This window comes from Plectropomus leopardus, chromosome 14 (assembly GCF_008729295.1).
Source record: "Plectropomus leopardus isolate mb chromosome 14, YSFRI_Pleo_2.0, whole genome shotgun sequence".
Lineage (NCBI taxonomy): Eukaryota > Metazoa > Chordata > Actinopteri > Perciformes > Serranidae > Plectropomus > Plectropomus leopardus.
In genome coordinates, this window is record NC_056476.1 from 12,487,673 (window position 1) to 12,507,013 (window position 19,341).

At 40.8% G+C, this 19,341-nt stretch overlaps 1 protein-coding gene across 2 annotated transcripts; it reads right to left on the minus strand.

Moving 5' to 3' along the window:
- Positions 1 to 1,755: 1,755 nt before the first annotated feature.
- On the minus strand, positions 1,756 to 19,130 carry ptpn21 (protein tyrosine phosphatase non-receptor type 21). Of its 2 annotated transcripts, XM_042500207.1 has the most exons (20): positions 18,946 to 19,130; positions 17,902 to 18,200; positions 15,972 to 16,141; positions 15,449 to 15,546; positions 14,088 to 14,155; positions 13,924 to 13,994; positions 13,401 to 13,488; positions 13,145 to 13,233; positions 12,228 to 12,315; positions 11,802 to 11,881; positions 11,570 to 11,677; positions 10,837 to 10,897; positions 10,641 to 10,722; positions 8,213 to 9,741; positions 7,208 to 7,348; positions 5,896 to 6,114; positions 4,330 to 4,458; positions 4,002 to 4,236; positions 3,101 to 3,261; positions 1,756 to 2,952 (listed from the first exon to the last, which is right to left on the minus strand). In XM_042500207.1, the coding sequence occupies exons 2-20, from the start codon at positions 18,079 to 18,081 to the stop codon at positions 2,824 to 2,826; spliced, it is 3,726 nt and encodes a 1,241-aa protein (XP_042356141.1). In that variant the 5' UTR covers positions 18,082 to 18,200; positions 18,946 to 19,130; the 3' UTR covers positions 1,756 to 2,823. The 2 variants fall into 2 exon arrangements, with proteins under 2 accessions (XP_042356141.1, XP_042356142.1); XM_042500208.1 differs by lacking the exon at positions 11,570 to 11,677.
- Positions 19,131 to 19,341: the final 211 nt, after the last annotated feature.

The following is a 19,341-nucleotide window of genomic DNA, read 5'->3' on the forward strand; positions in this document are numbered from 1 at the left end:
ACGGGGTACACAGTAAACAATTGCGCCATTCTTTTCAATGTAGATGTATATTATCATTAAAGGTGCAGACTGCGATTCTAGACCAATACACTTTGTAAAATGCACTAAGTATCTCCTTACAGCTGTCTACACTGTGCGCTGGGGGAAAAAAGTGTTCATACACAGCCCTGGCTCTGTAAATAGGCCTTTTTCTCAGCAGACAGTTTGACTCGTCATTGTAGGAAAAGCACAGGTGTTACTAATGACACTAACGATGGCTTTGCTCTATTCAGGGGTCCCTGTGAGACTGATAGTGAGACAGCACACACAATACCCTAGACCCTGCAATCGAAGCAAATACATGGAGTTCAGCCATCAATAATGCCATCGCTGACACCTGTGTGTTCCCACTGGGACAAGTCACATGTCTTCCATGAAAAATGCCTATTGGATATTAAGTGGCTCGGATAAAGCCACACAACACTATTCCAGCCAACAGTGGGCTTCAGGATTGTGCACAGTACAGGGGAAAGGCCATGGGTGTAAAAGAGGCAGTGGGAGCAGAGGGACAGTAAATCTGGCAGGGTGTTTTTGGGTGTTCAATTCAAATTATGGATGTCAGTTTCAGTTAATATTGCCGGCACTAGGGATGATAATTTGATTAACCGGTTGTTTAGAATTTAGTCAAACGTGTTAAATTTAACTTATCAATCAATAGGCTGTGCACTGCTGACAATGTGTGTTTATATTGTTTAAAATAAGCAGTTTTTGTTTTCAGATAATCAAAAGTGAATTTTACCAATAATCAATAAGGACAGTGCTTACAATTTGCAACCCTACAAGGCAGTAATTATTAGCAGCGAACCAGTTATTTTTTTAAGAAAAAACACTGCAAAATAAGTTGTTTTTGTAGTTGTCTCCATTGACTAAATTGCATTTCAAATATCTATCTATTTAGAGTTGGCAAGTTTTAATGTTTTTTTTGTTTTTTTTGACATCTTGTCATTTGTTTTGTTTTCTCTGCTGACAGACAACCGGCTAGCCGCTTTAACATGTGTTAACACAGTGCCCTCTGCCCACCCTCTGGTCTCCACTGGTTATCAAATGTTAGCTGGTTTGTAGTATTTTGTTGCTGTAGCTGGTGACGCAGCTAATTTGAGGATTATCGCTAGTAATGCTGTTCAGTTGGCGGGACTGTAAAGATGTAAAAAGTGTTTATATACAGTCTATGGTCCCCACCCGTTCTCCCCCCCAGGTTGCCCCACTAAGTAAACGGCTTCATTTTAGCCACAAAACCCTTTATAATTGTTGACTGTGTCAGCAGTACTAGACGCGATGACACTACTAACAGAGCTAACAGTAGTCAACAAAACTTAAGGGGGGGGTTCAAAATAAGTTAAAATAATTTAAATTAATTACTCACCAGGCAACCCGAGGTGAGCCCAGAGGATGGGCACAGTGTTTCCATAGCAACGCTGTTTGGTCGGAAAATAGACTGTATATAAAGATAGACAACACGCCCCTCTGAGCTTGAACCCCGCTACGCTAAGTTGAGGCTGTCATTTTGTGACGGTGATTTTTTTTTAGAGCCGGAGTCTGCGCAGTAGCGATATCAGCGGTGGGGGAGTTCCCGCCGAAACAGACGTCCGACCAATCGCGAGCAGCTCTACTGAAAGCGAGCGCATCCCCTATACTTCCCTATAATACATCCATGGAGCGCGTGGATTGGCTGTCACAACTGTCAATTATGGCGAAAAATCCTGTTTTTGTATAATTTAATAACTAATTAAAACCGAACCGAACTAATAACTAATTAAAACCGAAAACCGATTAACACTTAACTAACACAACTACCTTCAGTGACAGAAACTATCTTTGGGAAAAATTTATTTAGCGTGTACTTTGACTTTTTATTTTGGCCTATGTCCCATTCACTAACAAAGAGGGGCGCGCTTTATAACCTATACTGCAGGCAGACCTCGGGGGCAATCCAGATTGAAACTATGGATGTAAATGTCAACTGTCATATCCATCTTTATATGCAGTCTTTGGGTTGAAACAACATCATGAGCAGTATAAACCAAACAAGTGATGCCGCTAGCTACAGTTAGCACCCACCTGACCTTGGTGGTGCTCAAAACAGTAAACTGAGAGTATGCCTAACTGCCTGACCATTAACCAATTAACAGTTAACCGTAACAACCCCTGTTCAAATGTCTACAACCTCTCTCCAAAATTGCAGACTTACAGTTAAATGCAGGGACAAACCCCGTCTCTCTGTACCACCACAGGCTACATAAAGTTGGAAAATCCAACTGTAATCAAACCTTCGTATGTAACAATCTGATATTTTTAGAGCTTTATCCACTCTATCTTCATCACTACAGAAACATCCTTTATCATCAGAACCAGTAGTTACCAAACAGCAATCCAAAACACATTTATTTAAAAAGGTTACCTTTGTCAAATGAAAAACAACTGTTTTTTTGATACATATCTATATAAAGATTTTTTATGCAGCTTAATATTGGTTCATTATGTACAGCAAAGTACTGTGAAAGTGCTGGGCTTTATTAAGCAACAATGCATGTAAAAAAATAATATAATACTGTTTAGAGGCAGGTCATAAGTCTTTATGCGGTATCGCTTCCTTCTTCAATCATTCCTTCAGCCTTGCCTGATTTAATACTTCACCAAACTGGGTCCACCAAATTCTGACAGCAACAGTGAACAGATTGATACAGCTGTGTCATCACAGTGCAGTTTGGCATAAACTCGGAGCAAACGTCATACTTCAATCATCCGTTATGACAGTGTATGTTGGGGCCCAACAGACACTGGTGCTCATATGAGCCTGGAGTTGCGGAGGTACTGGATGATGACCTTGTAGATGAATGTGTACTGAGACAAGGTCTGAACCATCATCATTCTCTGAGCGCGCAGCTTAAACAGGAATTTTGGGATATCCAGCGCCTGAAACAAGACAGACTTTTAGTTTTAGAGGGACGACCATGTTTCATCTAAAAACACAGTGATGGCAAAGCAACCGAGAATATATCTACCATATGAGGTCATAATTTGGAAAAAGCTGTAATGCAGAGGTTTTAAATGAAGACGTTACCTCATTGTGCTCCAGACAGGCGATCATGATTTCAGACAAGATGACCACACCGGTCCGTCCCACTCCAGCACTGCAGTGGACGAGTACAGGTAGGTTGGTGTTCTTTGGGTCACTGATGCTGTTTGTGTGTCTCCTCACAGACTGGATCTCCTCCAGGTAGGCTGGAAAAAGACGAGAACAGTCACTTGAGATTTAATCAAGTACACAATAAATACAGCAGTTTTGATACAGAGCTTCAGATACTTAAATGTTCTTCATTTTTACTAGTTATCTTTACTTAAATTCCTTCAAAACTAATCTCGTATCATAGCACGATGTGGAATTAAAGGAATACTTCACCCACCTAATGACCCTTTGTATATCAATTACTCACCCACTGTTATGCTGAATTTGTAAACATTTTTCTCACATGCTTCCAGGGAATAAATAATAAAAAAAAAATAAAATAAAAAAGAGAAATTCTTGATGAATTGAACTCATGCAGTGTAAGTCTTATTCATCCTGTCCTATGCTCAGTACTTCCCAAACAGACAGCCCTTTACAACATGGAACTGAACTGAAAGTGAAATTTTCTATGCTCTATTAAACCTTTTATAATCTGAGCAGATTGGCCTGATTTATTGCAAAAACATTGTCAGAAGGCAATGTGCAACTTAATAGGAAATTACCAAAAATTAGCAAGAAATAAAAAAAAACCTGAAAATTAACAAAAAACAAAGAAAAAAAAGGTTAAAATAATAATAACACTAATTTATTAAAAAAATTTAAATAAAAACTTGGGGGATGAACTTCTTCTTGAATGTTGCCATCAATGCAAATGTATTTCAGTCTTACAGCTAGACGTCTGATCATAAAAGCATGACGGCCATAAGAAGGATACGCGGACACAGATCCCACTTACTGAGGAAGCCTTTGAAGTCCTCTGGACACCCGTGGTCAGGCCAGTCTGTGTACTGCAGGTGCCAGACAGTCCTCTCTTGGCCTGTCAGGAGGTGTTTGATCCTCAGCCCTGTGGTGGCGTAGCAGCCAGACTCTGTGCGGAACCGCGTGGTGATCTTGAAGCGACCGTACGTCACTGTGTTGTGTCGTGAGCCAAGTCGGGGCCAATACCGGAAGCTCTTTTCCCGGCCGCTCTCCTGGAGGAAGCATATGACGTACAAAGAGGTAAGTCCAGGTAATGATGAGGAACAGAAAAAAAATACGGAGGTGTGAATATGTAAACAATGCACCTCTTCGGCAGTGACCATGGCGATGATGGAGACACCCTGTTCCCACACCATCTGCCAAAAGTCTGGACACGTGTTCGACAGGGGACCTTGCGTGGCGATGTAGCTCCAGTCCTGTCCACCTACTGTTATCTAATGAGACAGGAGATGAGGAGAATATTTTTAAAGTCACAATATCTCATCAGTAATTTTTCCCAAAAAAAGAGCTGGAGCAGCAGGAGGAGGAGCAATCTTTCTACTGTGTCAGATAATGAAGGAATGCATGAGACGAAGCAGCAGTCACTCCTGTATGAGTTGCATGTATCTAAGCAGCTGTAATCCACAGAAGAGTATAAATGTCTGGTTGTCAGGGCTGGATGACAGACACAGTGAAGTCAACGGGTGGAATTATTTGCTGGTGTTTTGTTGAATGTTCATTCAGACTTCAGTTTACTTGTCATGAGGAGCACTACTCAGCCTGTGTAAACATTTACATAATGTCTTCTGAAGAGGTCTGTCAAGCTCTGTCAAGAAAACATCTGAGTGAAGTCATTGCAGTTATCTCTGGTTTGCGCTTGGAGATGACAAATTTCTAACAGCTCCCTGCCTTTTAAACTGAAGAGTTGTAACACAGGTATGGTAATTTACTCGAGAGGGAGACAAGTGTTAACAAAAGGCTTCCCATAATGCAAAACTTCAGTGGCACTGAAATAATTACAGTTTCATTTCTGGAACATGGCTTTCCATTTTGAAACTTATTTATTTAATCCCAAATTCTCCCAAATTCTGAAATGCTTCCATTGTTTGAAATGTAAACTCTGTGTCAACTCAAAAATATTCTCTTAAGTATTCAAGAAGCAGATGTGAACAGCTGTTCCAAACTAAACCAACTGATCTAATATCAAAAAGTGGCAACACATTTCTGTATGTACGTTTTCTTTATGCGAGGAGATACCATTGATTAAAAAAAAGTCACTGTTAACTCATTAAGTCCACATGACATCACTACAAGAACACTATAGAGGACATGGCAATATAAGAGTAGTGTCATTGACTTGTCCATTATTGTATTCATCACACTGTAATATGGTTTTAATTGGATTTTGCCATTATTGCCCAACCCTACATTCACAGAAATAATAAATTATAGAATTAACTACATTTTCAAAACTGAGCCCTGACTTTAGTGATGATAAAGTCATCATGAGCCCTGTCATTGTCAGCAAAATATTTATCCTCACTGTGTAGGGGCTTTGTTGTCTGAATAATATCAAGTTAAAATCATGTTCAAGTTATGTGCCAAAACAAAAGTGGTGTGTCATGTTCACACTTAACACAGAAGAACCCCGATATGTCAGCAGTCGCCTGACCACTCATACCAGAAGCGCATTTCTCTGTCTCCGTCAGCAAGCAATTCTTTTCCTCTGCTTTTAATTACAAATAGAGCTCTCTCTCTGTCTGCTTATGTGTGTGTGTGTGTGTGTGTGTGTGTGTGTTTAAACACAACTGACGAATATGTGGAAGCATATTTTCACCATTAAATAAAACTGATGTGAACGCAGCATTATGACACATCTCTGCACAACTTACTTTAATATGTGATGCATTGATGTACCCTGTGTTATTCTCTTTAGTGGGAACCAGCTCCACTCGGGTGTCGTCATAAGGCAGGACGTCCTGGAAGCGATTTTTGTCTGCACTCTCCGGCAGCTGGGCGATGGTGCATTCCCCCGCTGGACGTCGCCTTGGGATGCTCTCATACTCCTTCAGCAGCTCTCCCCTCTCCATATGTTGCTCCAGCACTTTACACTAACACACACACACACAAACAAGGGAAAAGTAAATACATCACTGTCATGGAAAATGCCATACTGACTCCTAAACAATTTTACATCATTTTGACTTCCTCAGGCCGAAACTATTTATAATAACACACAATGTGGTGAGATGTGCATTATCATTCCCTGGTCTCTTGTCAAACTGAATCATAGTGAGACTGTGCATGACACATTTTGATTATTAACAAACGTGAAAATTATGTTAACATCCCAGTGAAAAGTGGATCATAAAATACATTTGCAGCTTTGTAGCACTTTAAAACAAATGATAAACATAAGAGGCATATGTGCACAGTCTGCAATTCTGATTTACATTCTGTTACTTTAGTTTTACTTTCTGTTACTCTAGAAATATTCTGAGTTGTGCTTGCTATAGGAGGATAGTTTTTAATGGTGAATGGTGTTGCCGCAGAAAATTTCGGATGCAAAATCTGTGAGAAAATCTTTAAAAAATTATCATATTTTTGTCCAAATCTCTAAAAAAAACTGACAATGTGTAGCACAATTCCCAAGTTATTTTTGAAGCTGTTGAAACACCAAAGTGAGATGCAGTATTATCATTTTGACAAAATTTGCAGCAGTTGAATTTTGTGTATGTAAATGTATAAAATGCTATGCAAACAACTATTTGTTGAAAATTCCTCTGTGTGTGTGTTTGTGAGACATTTGGGAATCTCCCGTAGGCTCATGGATGACATCTCGTCAACGGTGACAACCTGATCGGCTGAAGAGCTAATCATTTTTTCATGTCTAGAATTTATCTCTACTGTCTAACCATCAAGCATCAAGATTAAAAAGGCTGACCAGTTCAGCTGTGCGTTAACGTCTGGAACAAGAGTATTGACTAAGACTTGCTCCTTCATGTATCCCACACAACAAGGCCTCACCTATCAGGGTGATAATAATACCAACACAACAAGCTCATGCTGGTAATGAGCTTTTCATTAACAGCACACAAGCAACATGTGACAAGAGTTTCTATTGCCTAAACTACATTTACATCTGCATTTGCTTTACAAAACATTCATGGAGCAAATAACTGACAAAATCAAAAAGAGCCCTACCCTCTCGTCATTAGAGGCTCGTTCAGGCTCATCCTTGGTCTCTTCATGCATTGGCTGCCTGGACATTGACAGGCCATTAAGGTGGGCCAGCTTCAGAGGGCCCATCTTCTTCACCTCTGACCTAGCTCCTTTCTTCATGCCCTGATATGACAACAGTGTAGAGACAGATAAAAATGAGAATGACCGTGTGTGAGTCGTGCTGCGAGGGAGTAAGTATACAAGAGGGGAAGGACAGCGCAGCCTCGCTGCGTGTTTTCTCAGTGAATGTCACCGGTCCGGTTTTCCAAGGTACATTCTTTCAGTACTAGTCAAGGTGAGCTTGTCTGCGTCATTCGAAGCTGGCCACTGAACATACCTCTAATACTTTGTAAATGCATACTCGTGACCATGATATGAAGACTTTGGAGGCAGTGAGTTCTTTAAGGTATAACAGTGCAGCTAGAGAGCAATTTAAAGCTGGAGTGTGACTGAATGTTATGTTAACCAAAAATTTGAGTAAAACTGCTGACTAAAACTTTAACTCGCTGCTAAATCATCAATCATGCTTAAATGCACATTAAAAAGGTCTAGAAATTCTTAGAAAAGACAATTATGATATCTTTTCGAGGACGAATAGGCAAATATCTCAATTTCTTCATTTTAAAATGTTGATTAATTATGTTAAGTTTATCAGAATCAGAAATTCTTTACTGATCCAGGGTGGGAATTGTGGTTCGTTGGGGTCACTCTGATGCCAATCATAGAGAATTACAGAAAGCAGTAAGTACAAGCACAAAGTATTTAAAAATATAAAATACAAATACCTTAATAATAACAGCAATTAGCACTAGTATGTGAATATTTAAAATTATGAATATGTATAATGTGCTGATTGTGTGAAGCGTGTAAAAATGTAAAACTATGTGCCTTATGTTACAATACAATTTATAAAAAGTATGTTAAGTAAGAAATAGAACTTTACATGAATAATAATCATAATTTAATATAATGGGGAAGAGGACTCACCGGAGGAGGCAAACCTTCGACTGTTTTCTTCCCAGGAGGCACGTCAGACACAGGCCTCTTCTTGAAGTCTTTCTTGGTCTTCTGTTTGGCCTGTCCACTCAGGTCTCCCTCGGAGACCGAGGGCATAATCCTGGGCTGTCGTAAATCCGACAGCAGGTACAGAGGCTCGCCCTCCTGGATGAGGGGGTGAACTTTGTAAGCCAAGGAGCTGGTTATAGAGGGGTCAAGAGAGGAGCCTATGGGATATGCGGGGGGCGGCTCTATGGGAGTCTGTTGCTGAGTCGTCAGGGACGACAGAGATGTCAAACTGTGATGCTGCTGTGACAGCTGGTCGGGAACCGCCGCTGCTACTGCATCCTGAGAGAGCGGAGTGTGACGTCCACTGTCATCCTCGAACTCCTCTTCTTCACCGCTGCTGTGAACCAGCATTGTGGCATCTGAAAGGGACTTTTTATGTCCATACTGCACGTCCTCCTTAATGTCACCCCTGTCCCCTGTCTTTGTACGTTCCAAAAACACGTTGAGCTGGGAGCCCTGAGAGCGGCCGCCGCGTGGGACCGGAGGAGGTGTGGCTGTTTCAGCTGCTGAAGAAGACACAGTCCGCTCTTTGACCCTCATCCCCTCGAGGCTGTGAGCTAGTCCAGCGATCTCGATAGAGTTACGCTTCTGAGCGTGGTATGGGTGTCTCTGTGGGGGTCCGCTAAAAAGAGGCTCTGAAACTTCCTGTAAAGAGTGGGCAACAGGCAGGCTGTCCTCTTGGAACGTCTGGACTGAGTGATGCACGCGCCTCGTGATGATCAGGTCTGGGTTGCTACTGCTGACATACAGGTGGCGCGACAGGTCAGGTGTGCTGTTGGCAGGCCGAGGGTGGGCGTACGGATAGGGTGGAGGTGGTCGGTAAACGTGTGTTCTCATTATGTTCGGGGCTGGATATTCCTGTGCCTGTTGTAACTGGACATTAGTGAGCTCCGGGACGCTAACCGCCCCCACTACGGGCCTCCTCTCTGTGGGGTAGGGGTATGGAGAGGGGCTGTGGAAACTGGAGCCCAGATGGAAGGGGTAATGGTGGTGTTGTGCTGCTCCACCATGCTCCCCTCTGATCTCTGGTTGGCTGTAAACTAACGGGTCTGGTCTGCTGTAGGCGTATGAGTTTCCAATGTTCAGGTTCCTCATGGAGTGGCTCTGCCGGTGCTCTTGGGACAAAACCATCCCTCCTCCTGCTCCCCGGTTCTTCTGACGCATCACCGACTCATAATCAGGAGTGGCGCGGTATGAAGGTGGGATGAGAGCGCTGTGGCGATGCGTGGGGATGTAGTCTGGCCTGGTGATGTCACTTGTGATGGAGGGGTTGGAGGACATGGGTGAGGGCTGATGGTAGTGCTGGGGGTTGGTTAGAGAGCTGGTGCTGTGGGCGCTGTACACACTGCCATTACGTAAACGCCCTCCGCTGCTGTATTCCAGAGGAGAGCAGTCCAGACTGGTCTGGGAGTGGTAGTAGTAACCGTTCTGACTGTTCATGTACAGATTGTCTGTGAGAGAGCAAATTAACAAGAAATCCTAAGACGGGCAATGGAAAGCAAATTACAAAACACTACTATTAGGGCTGAGCAATAAATCAATATTATATTGATGTTGTGATATGAGACTAGATGTTGTCTTCTGGATATTGTAATTTCTCAAGTATTGTCTTTTGCTTGCACTACATTACAGTAAAGTGATCTAATTCTCTATACTTAGAAGACTGCTTTAGTATTGCCTTTACTATGGCTAATTCAATTAGTTGATTAGTTATCAATTATTAAATTAATCGTCAACTAATCTGACAATCGATCAGTCAGTTTGAGTAATTTTTAAGATAAATAACAGTAAGCATTCTCTGACAACAGTTTTTTTAAATGTGAATACTTGTTGTGTACTGTTTTCTTTCCCTTTCTTTGACAGTCAACTGAATATCTTTGGGTTGTACACAAAACAAGACATTTGCAGACATCATAGTGCACTTGGAAGAACACTGATCAGAATTTTTTTTTTTTTTACCATTTTCTGACATTTTTAGCTAAAGAACCAATCGAGAAAATAATCGGGAGATTAATGGACAATAAATTGTTAGTTGCAGCCATACACTTAACCTGCTAAGTCATTTTATCCACCTTACTAATGATTAAATACCAAAATGTAAAATCTTGTTAAAATATTATGTGAAAGCACAGCAAACCTACAATATTGTTGCAATATCGATACTGAGGTATTTGGCAAAAAAATATCAGGATATTTTTTTCTCACCCAGCTTTAAATACAAATTAAATTATAGCTGAAGACAAGGAAAATAAAATATTTCTACATTAGCATCATGTATTAACTTCAAATGTTGTTCCATGCACTCATTTTCAGGTTTCTAGCTGCAAGACACTTTCTATACAGTAGTTACCTTGTGATGATGTGTAAGGCTCTGTGAAATGACCATTGTAGTGCATCTGTGGAGGGGGCATCATGTACGCCTGAGGCTTTGGCTGCAAACCAACATCAGAGGGATTCAGTTACGGCTCATATGATCTCAATACTGTCCTAGAGCATAGAAGTAAACATGCATTTGAAAATGTGAAGAGTGTGAGGATGGACATTACCAGAGAAATTCTGGTAGAGGATCTCCGTCTGACCGGGTTCACAACTGTAGGCTGGGTTTGGCTGTTGAGGGAAAAAATGTGGGTCAAAAAAGATGACCTAACAAAAATAATACTAGCACTAATAATACGTCTTCCAAAACTTTACTTTGCCCTTTTGCCATTTAACTTTGAGAGTGCAAACACACACACACACACACACACACAGTGCAAACCAGGTCAAGTCCATCAAACTCAAAAAACATATCGCTCAGCTCTTCTCCAGTAAACAATGCAACATTTTTGCTAAAATACACCAGCAAGCATAGTGTAATGGAGAACAGGTGTGCAATGTGTTTTAAGTATGATCTACTTGTACTTGTTGTTTTGTTAAAACTTAACTGAACACATGAAGACAAATAAAAACTAAATAAAATACAGACTGTATATATATCAGCAGTGTAACAGTACACTAAAGTCACTGTTCGGTTCATACATTACTATATTTCTTTTCATTTAGTCTTACTGTCAAGGATGTTTCAAAATCCTTAGACTGAGAAGGCATTTTGCCCCATGGCGACTTTGGTGTTAATAATAAACCAAATATGTGCATTTGCTTTACTTGGATGAAAAAACACCACATGCTTTACAACCCAAGGCCCATTTGAGATATGTAGTGGAGAACCTGTTTGCTTTGGCATTGTTGGCTAAGCAATCAGGATGGGTGTCGGCACCTGCTTGCCATACTGTTGCTCACCCCTTATTAGAAGGCAGAGAGGGACGAGAGAGCATTGGAAAGCGAGGAAAGGATAGAGTGAGAAGGGACTTCTGGGAGCCCTCAGAAGGCAGGGGGTCACACTCCTCTCTGAAGAGAGAGGAGGAGAGGAGGATAGAAGTAAGGCTACACCAAAGAGGAGACACATGCAGGAGACGACAAGGAACAAAGAGACAGGAACTGGGATAGACATGTTAACAAAAAAAACACTTACAGGCTACTCTTGTTAATCTTATAAAACTTCAGTCTGGCCAGACACATCCGGCAGACATATTTGGAGGTTTCCATGTCTTCCTAAACAAAGAAGGAGAAGAAGAATCATGAGACTGTGTGGCAATTAGTACAGAAGTGGTGTTTGCTTAGTTATCTGAAAGCAAAGCCATTCCTGTGTCTGCCCTCACATACTTCTACATTGAGTTTCAGCAGTTGGTATGCGACTTTATGACCCACACATGCGTAACATACCCAAACAAACCCACTTTCAGCCACACCCACGCACAAACACAGGTGTATTGTTTGGTTTAGCTGATGCTAAGCTCTACGACATCAGCAATTTCCAATTCTGCTAAATCAAATAAGAGACTGGAATGTCCCAGGGGACGGGGAGAGGAGAGAAGGTGTGATGGCGGTGGAGACTTACGGTCTGGAACTGAACACTCTCCTCTCTGTTGGCTAGCTCCAGGACAAAGAAGGACCTGTTGTGACTCATGTTGTTAATTTCATTCCACCTACACAGCCAATTAAAGCACGGTGGCAGAGAGAAAGAGAGGGGGGAAAAACACATGATGTCATGGCAGCCACAAAACCTTGCAGCATTTTTAAAAGAGACTGTGGCACTGCTTTAACAATGCATAATGAAAACCATACACATGTGGCAGTCCATCAAAAAGGAATGTACTACCCATTATGGTATGTACTGTAGACAGCTCAGCCAAGTTCAAGAAAGTACACTTAATCACTAAACTGACAGATAATACTCACAAAATCCTTATCAGCTCACACAGTCTACCTGACTCATTTCCTCTTGGGCCACATTCAGGTCTAGAGAGCATTAATGAACATTACAGGAGACAACCTTGTCTAAGAATAGCTGTGAGCTGTGCCCCAAAACTCATTCCATACTAACAAAATCATCTAATTCAATGTAATTACTGCTCAAAATTTACCACACTACACTTTCATTCTTCATAGTTAGAAGTAGATCATATTTTAGGATGGTTAAGCATTGCTTTAATGGTCAAACAAACATCCTCCAATTTCTTTGAGACTTTCGGGCTGAAACCAACAATTATTTTTATTATCAACTCATCTACCCATTATTTTGGGACTTGTCTTGTCTACCATATGTGTATCTCAATCCCTCCAGTCACAATGGTTATCAGAATTCTCAGATTTGATTGGCTGAGTAGCATTAAGTAATGTGATTTAACACATGCCATTGCTCTGTGACTTTCCTGGTCGCTAGACCAGTAGGAAAAATGCTGCGCCAGTTAAATACACGATACCTGGTGATTCATGCATAGGTTCATGTACAGTTTGCGGCTCTACTGGACTTACCTGAATAAAAGAAGCGGCCTGCCATTTTTGTGCTTGACAAAGATGCCATCAAGGCAGGATCCCATGGAAACATCTGTGCCTGTACTGTCCTGTTTACATGAAAGGACATGATAAAGTTATTCAGAACAGTCTGTTAGGTGAAAGAATCCAGACAGACAATTCGCAGCTTAAGAGTTCAGATTCCAGTAAACCAACGTCATGCCTCTTCAACATGTGGGCTGTTGAGGATCGCAGGCTGGACCTCGTAAAAACCTACCTTGGCTTGATAGCTTTCCTGGCCATAGCCTTCCATTTTCTCCACCTCCTGCATGTACAACATCTCTGCCTCTGGAGCTGATAAACCCCTAAAAAAAGACAAACATGGCGACAAAAAAATGAAGAAAAAGCAATCTTCAAAACTCATTAAACTTATGTGAAACACCTATACAGGAACACTAACAAGCCAAGCAATGCATAAACATATGGTATTTTTAAAAAGGACATTTGGAGTTAACATTTAGAACGCAGTGATAAAAAAATTGCCTGGTACCAGGCCAGATTTATTACAACTATTCACTCTGTGTAGGTTTAAATCACAGGAGATGGCTTATACGTGGCCTCGTGAGATTCTAAGTAAAACCAGATGATGAAATATAGTAGAAGGCAATATAATAATAGGCATAATAAAGGCAAATTGCCTAAATAGATGCAAAAGGACTGTGTCTGTGCAGTATGTAAAGCTGTTTGTCTGTTGATCCAAAAACAGAACAGACAGGCCGATGCTGAGAACATCTGCTCACCTGAAGGACTGATAATGAAGAGCCACTTTCTGAGTGGCCTCTTCCAGCACTCGCTCATCCTGGATCCAGTCCTGCAAAGACAACAGTCAGGATTGATAAAATGTTGGTATCAAAACACAAGTGAGCATATGACTGAAAAAAAAATATAAAAACACATTGCTTACAATGGGGAACAGCGCAAACTTCTGGAGGAACTCCTGGGAATCATATCGGTTGAAGTCTCCAAAATCAGCTGCAAAAAAAAGACACACTAAATGAGTAAATGCACCGAGGCATACTTTGCATCTTGCTGCTCTCTGAATAAACTCTATTGCATGCCCATTTCTGCATTTAGTACAAGGCAAAATAAACATTCAAGAATTGCAGAATGGTGCAATGCCTTTGGGAAAGCTGCAGTGCGTGATGACAAGATGAACTAATTTTAGGAGAGGAGGGGCCCGTTTGTTAAGAAAGGGAACTGCTTCAACGTCTGACAACGTAGAGATCCAAAACTACTGCCAGTTTCAGGCTGCCTGCTGGCAACATTCACAGCTATGTTGGGTATCCCAGGCATCAGCACTGCTCCTCAGCTACAACTGCCCTTCACTCCAAAATACCCCAGGCAGGGACAGGAAACAGGAACTACCCAGCAGCACATTAACAGCATAAAAGTAATGTGTGCATGACAATTTAAGCCCAAACTTAAGAGAACCTGCAATACAGTTTCTTAAGGCTTTTCTTCATATGCACACACTGCTCAGTCATTTGACCATGGCTGCAGGAGTAAGTGATCTCAGCAGCTCTGCTATGCTAACACCCAGGTCGGTAAGTTGCAGCGCCTGATTTAACTTTGCCAGCAGCGTCTGAGATTCTTCTGGCTGGGCAACTGTTGGAGGACGTGTCAGAGCTAAAGCTCACGCAAGGGGAGTTCTCTCTCTCTCTCTCTCTCTCTCTCTCTCTCTCACACACACACACACACACACACACGACCATTTTAACAGACTTGTTTAGGTTTAATGGTGCTTGTTAAGTGCTGTGTATTGCAAGAATCTTGAAAACATTCATATAAATCCTTGGATAAGTGACTGAACAGAGGTTTCAGACAAACTATGCCAGCAGGCATTTTGGACATATATGTTGTTCACAACAACAATTTATAAAAAACAATCTCAATCCCATCAAGCCTAAAATCCCGTTTATAACTGTGCTTTGAGAAGAAACTAAGTTTTGGATGCAAAAACAAATTTCCTCCTTCTCCGATGAGGATTAACAGGTAACAGTTTGAGAATCAAGAGGCTTATTGTAATTTACTAACACCCTAACCCTAGCAAGCTTGCACAGTTTGACAAAAACCTAAATGAACTATGACAAGCCCATTAAAAATAGTTCCATAGTCAAGATTTATGGACAATTGCTGTGTAATTGCGCCACTGATTAATTTGCCAAACACATAAAGCTGCTGCAATCCCCGCAGAAAGATTCATGCCAGGAAACACCGGGCTTGTCAACCTGAAGTTTCACACACAGTTTTGTGCATCCATATTACCTTGCACTGCCAGGCTAGCTAAACGAATAGCTTGTTCCAAGGTGCATGAGATCCTGCCCTCCAGAACATCCTTCTTCAGCTGTAGGTAATACTGGTATCTGTGGGGGAAGAAAGGGTTACTTAGAAATGCAGCCAACTATGACAACTTTGTTCAGGTCTACGGAAACAGCTGAAAAGTTATAACAAAGGAAAACTTCTTAAATATAGCAGTATTAAAATAACTTATGTAAATGATTAATACCTGATACCCACCTATTAGGAATTAAGTATTAAAAGAGAAGGACAGGGAGAGGGAAGAAGACACCTATGCACATAAGCTGCTTCACCAACTTCTTGCCCTGTAGGTCACATTAACCTGGCCAGGCTTACTTACACAGACGAAACAAAAAACACTTGGCTGCACTAAATTATACTAATTTCACTCATTTTATAACTAAATTGTATAACTTTTTGACTTCTGTTTATAAAGATAAATTTTCACTGTGCTTAGAGAAGACACCTCGTATCACTGATGGAACATCACCTTGTGATCTCCTGTTGCAGCTGGGTGACACTGGGTATGTAAAACACGACTCCAAAGTAAACGGTGGGCTCCAGCCCATACTTGTCCAGCTGCTTTTTCAGCGGCTTCTCCAAGTCAATCCATCTTTGCTGGTTCTGCTTGTTGAAGTACCACAGGCTGAAGTATGTTATCTAACAAGCAAAGAAAGCAAACACAATTATTACACCTGAACGACATCGCGATCAAGGACAACTTGACTGTCTTCCACAACAATTTTGGTAGAACTATCTTGTAATAAACTAGCAGGAGTGCACACGTATCAATACTTATATTATGTATTAAACTTCAGAATAATTATGTGACTGCTTAAGATCAATATCACGTCTCCCTTTTAGTCACTTCTCAAAAGCACATATCTGCAGGTCTTCTCCTAACCATCTAAAAAACTTTGCTGGCACTCCCTGTTCAGTCTTGTGACTGATTGAACATCTCATAATGAACACCGGTAAGAAATGTAACCCCTGTAGGCTTGCTGTTTACCAAAGAAAATTTAGCTAAAAGAGACCTACTGTGATGTGCAGCCACTCTCAAACCACTACTTTGAGAATATCTTGCCTACATAACTGTTTTTCACCAGTTAGTACTTGTTAGCAACTATGAGTAACCATTGTGTTAACATTACTCAAATGTTTTTTTATAATATTGTGAAGTAATAATCACCTGAAGCACAGAAAATAACAAGGACATGCATCTAATTTCTTTAGCTGTAAATTGTCCACGACCAAAGTAGGGGTGTTGACACACACACACACACACACACACACACACACATATAGTATAATGTGAATAATAGTAATATTGCGTAAATAATTAGGCGCCTCTTAAATCATCTCTTTCTTTTCGTTCTTACTTTGGCTTACTTTGGAGTAAACAAAGTTGAAGATGAATCTCACTGAAAGCATTGCCATTTCTACCCCACTATATTCCATAGATATTGCAATAATACTGTTATTGTGATTTATTTTGGCCACGATAACTGTGTGTTAAAAATCAGATATTGCACCAGCCTTGGTTAATATAAACAAATTATGGTCCTCATTAAATTTTACCAACATCAGGCTGAAGCATAACATAGACTTTCAAATAGTATGCAGTGTGATTATGAACTTTGGCTGTCTGATCACTGAAAAAAATATTAGTACTAGTCTTAATAATAAAAATCTCTCTTCTAAATCATTTACAGTTACAACAGCTGTATAACCTTTCTACCACAGACTGACTAATAACCATACGATTGCAGAAAAAAGCCATGTGACATGAAAAACAAACAGCACAGCTACTGCACCCTGCACACAAGAAAAGCTCTAAATGAGGGTGGAGTCCTGTCACCAACACTGCTGTCCAGACCAATGACCAATGCGGCAAAATAACAGACACCGTCATATAGTGCAATCTCCTCAGCCTGGTCAGTATATTGAGCAGTCTCAACTGTTCATTTGGGGTGCAACTGGAAATGACAGCATCTCTTTCAGCTCATGACTAACAGGTGGTTTTCATTGTGTGACCATAGTGACCAAATGCAGACATGAAGCTCCAGACATTATTCAGTTCTGACTCACAGCTGTTTTTTTCTGGCGTTTTGTCAATGCTTCGTGAGAGCAAGCACTTCTGTATGAATGAGAACTTGGAAAACATGCAGTATAAGTTTGTGAATCTGAGTGATGAGCTTGTTGCATGTTTGTAAATACATATTCCTTGAATGTGTCATAAGGACAGAGATTATGTCATATGAGTAATCAATGACAAACTGGTTATCTCAGTTTCTGTTGACCTGCTTACCAGTTCTCAGTAAAAATGTGACCAGAGGACAACCTTGGACTTGTGGTGTTTCTCAAAAAAACTCTTCAAGAGCAAACAATCAGCACTTACATTGCATAAAACACATACATACCTCTCTTAACTCAAGTCTCTGAGCAACTGCCTCCAAACATTCCTGTCCGGTGCTCTCCACTGAAAGTGTAAACTCAACAAACTCTCCATTGAGCAGCTGAATCCGAGTGACAAGACAGCTCTTACTTGAAACAGTATACCTTCGAGTCCTTTTGAGTTTTAAGCCAAATGGCAAGGGCATGTTTCACACTTCTTCAATTGGAAGACCTTCACTTAGTCCAGAGAAATTATTCTCCTTACTGTCATCTCGAAAACTGGGTTAATGTTACAAGTCATGAGGTTCATCATCAGCAGACAGATCTGGAAAAAATGAGAGAAGAAACATCTTAATACATAACGAAAACACCACAGTTCACAAGAAAGGATGTGCAACATTGCAAACTTGAAAAAGGGGGGATGCAAAACAGGATAAATCACAGCCTTAGTGGTCACACTCATGACTAAAGGACACTTTTGTATAATCTTGCCACGGTCTGTCACCCTAAAACAGCCGCCAGACCAGACAAACACAAGACTTATCGTAAAGTAATCCTCTTAAATGCGGCATTTTGTTTAAAATTACGTTACCTAACTTGGCTATCTCGGATTTACTATGGGGGGGGGGGTTATCATAGGCTACCTGACATGTAACTAACATAGTCCATACCATGTTTGCAGTCCTTTTCCTAAATTGTGGTTTAATGAATCCCTTTTCAGTGAATAGTCTGATCCAAACTGATTCAATACGCAGCAAGCTGTCGAAAACAACTATGCAAAATCCCTGTTGCCTTTCTTCTCAAACAGACATGCAGTTTATAACAGATATATAGCAAGGTTGCTAACATAAACAAAACAACCAAAGAAGTTTGTTCTCATTATTCGAAATGTTAAGGAGTTACTTTCTACTTTTCATCTGTAGTTACTTCATTTAAACAACTTTACCCCTTAACTACAACTAGCGTAATATTAGCTTAGCGTGCTAACTTATGTTCCAGCAAATAGACGGCACCCTTGGGAAGCTGACGTCGCCGGTAAATATTTTGGGCCAAAAAAATGTTAACGTTACCGTTAGCCATCAGTTGCAATATGGTAGTCCAGCTAGGAATCGGTCCGTGGGGGTTTCGCCATCGATGTCAATGGATTAGGCTACTTTGTAGGTGTTTTTCGTGATTAGAAACAGACAGTTTGTCTGTAGTTTGTTTGTGGATCCAAACTATAGCAGCACCCCATGCCTCTTGGTCCAACAGTTCACTCAAGTTCCAAGCGTGTTTCGCTTCCTGGGATTGGTAGAGCAACAAGCGCATGCCGTCTACATCCGCGGCTCTATAGCTCATATAACTGTGCTCCAACTATTAATAAACTACAACAGTATATTTAAGTGTGATCTGGGATTTCAATAAATGTATACAAAATACAAAGTTTGCCTTACTTTTTAGATTAATCGCTTTTAAAATGTACTGTA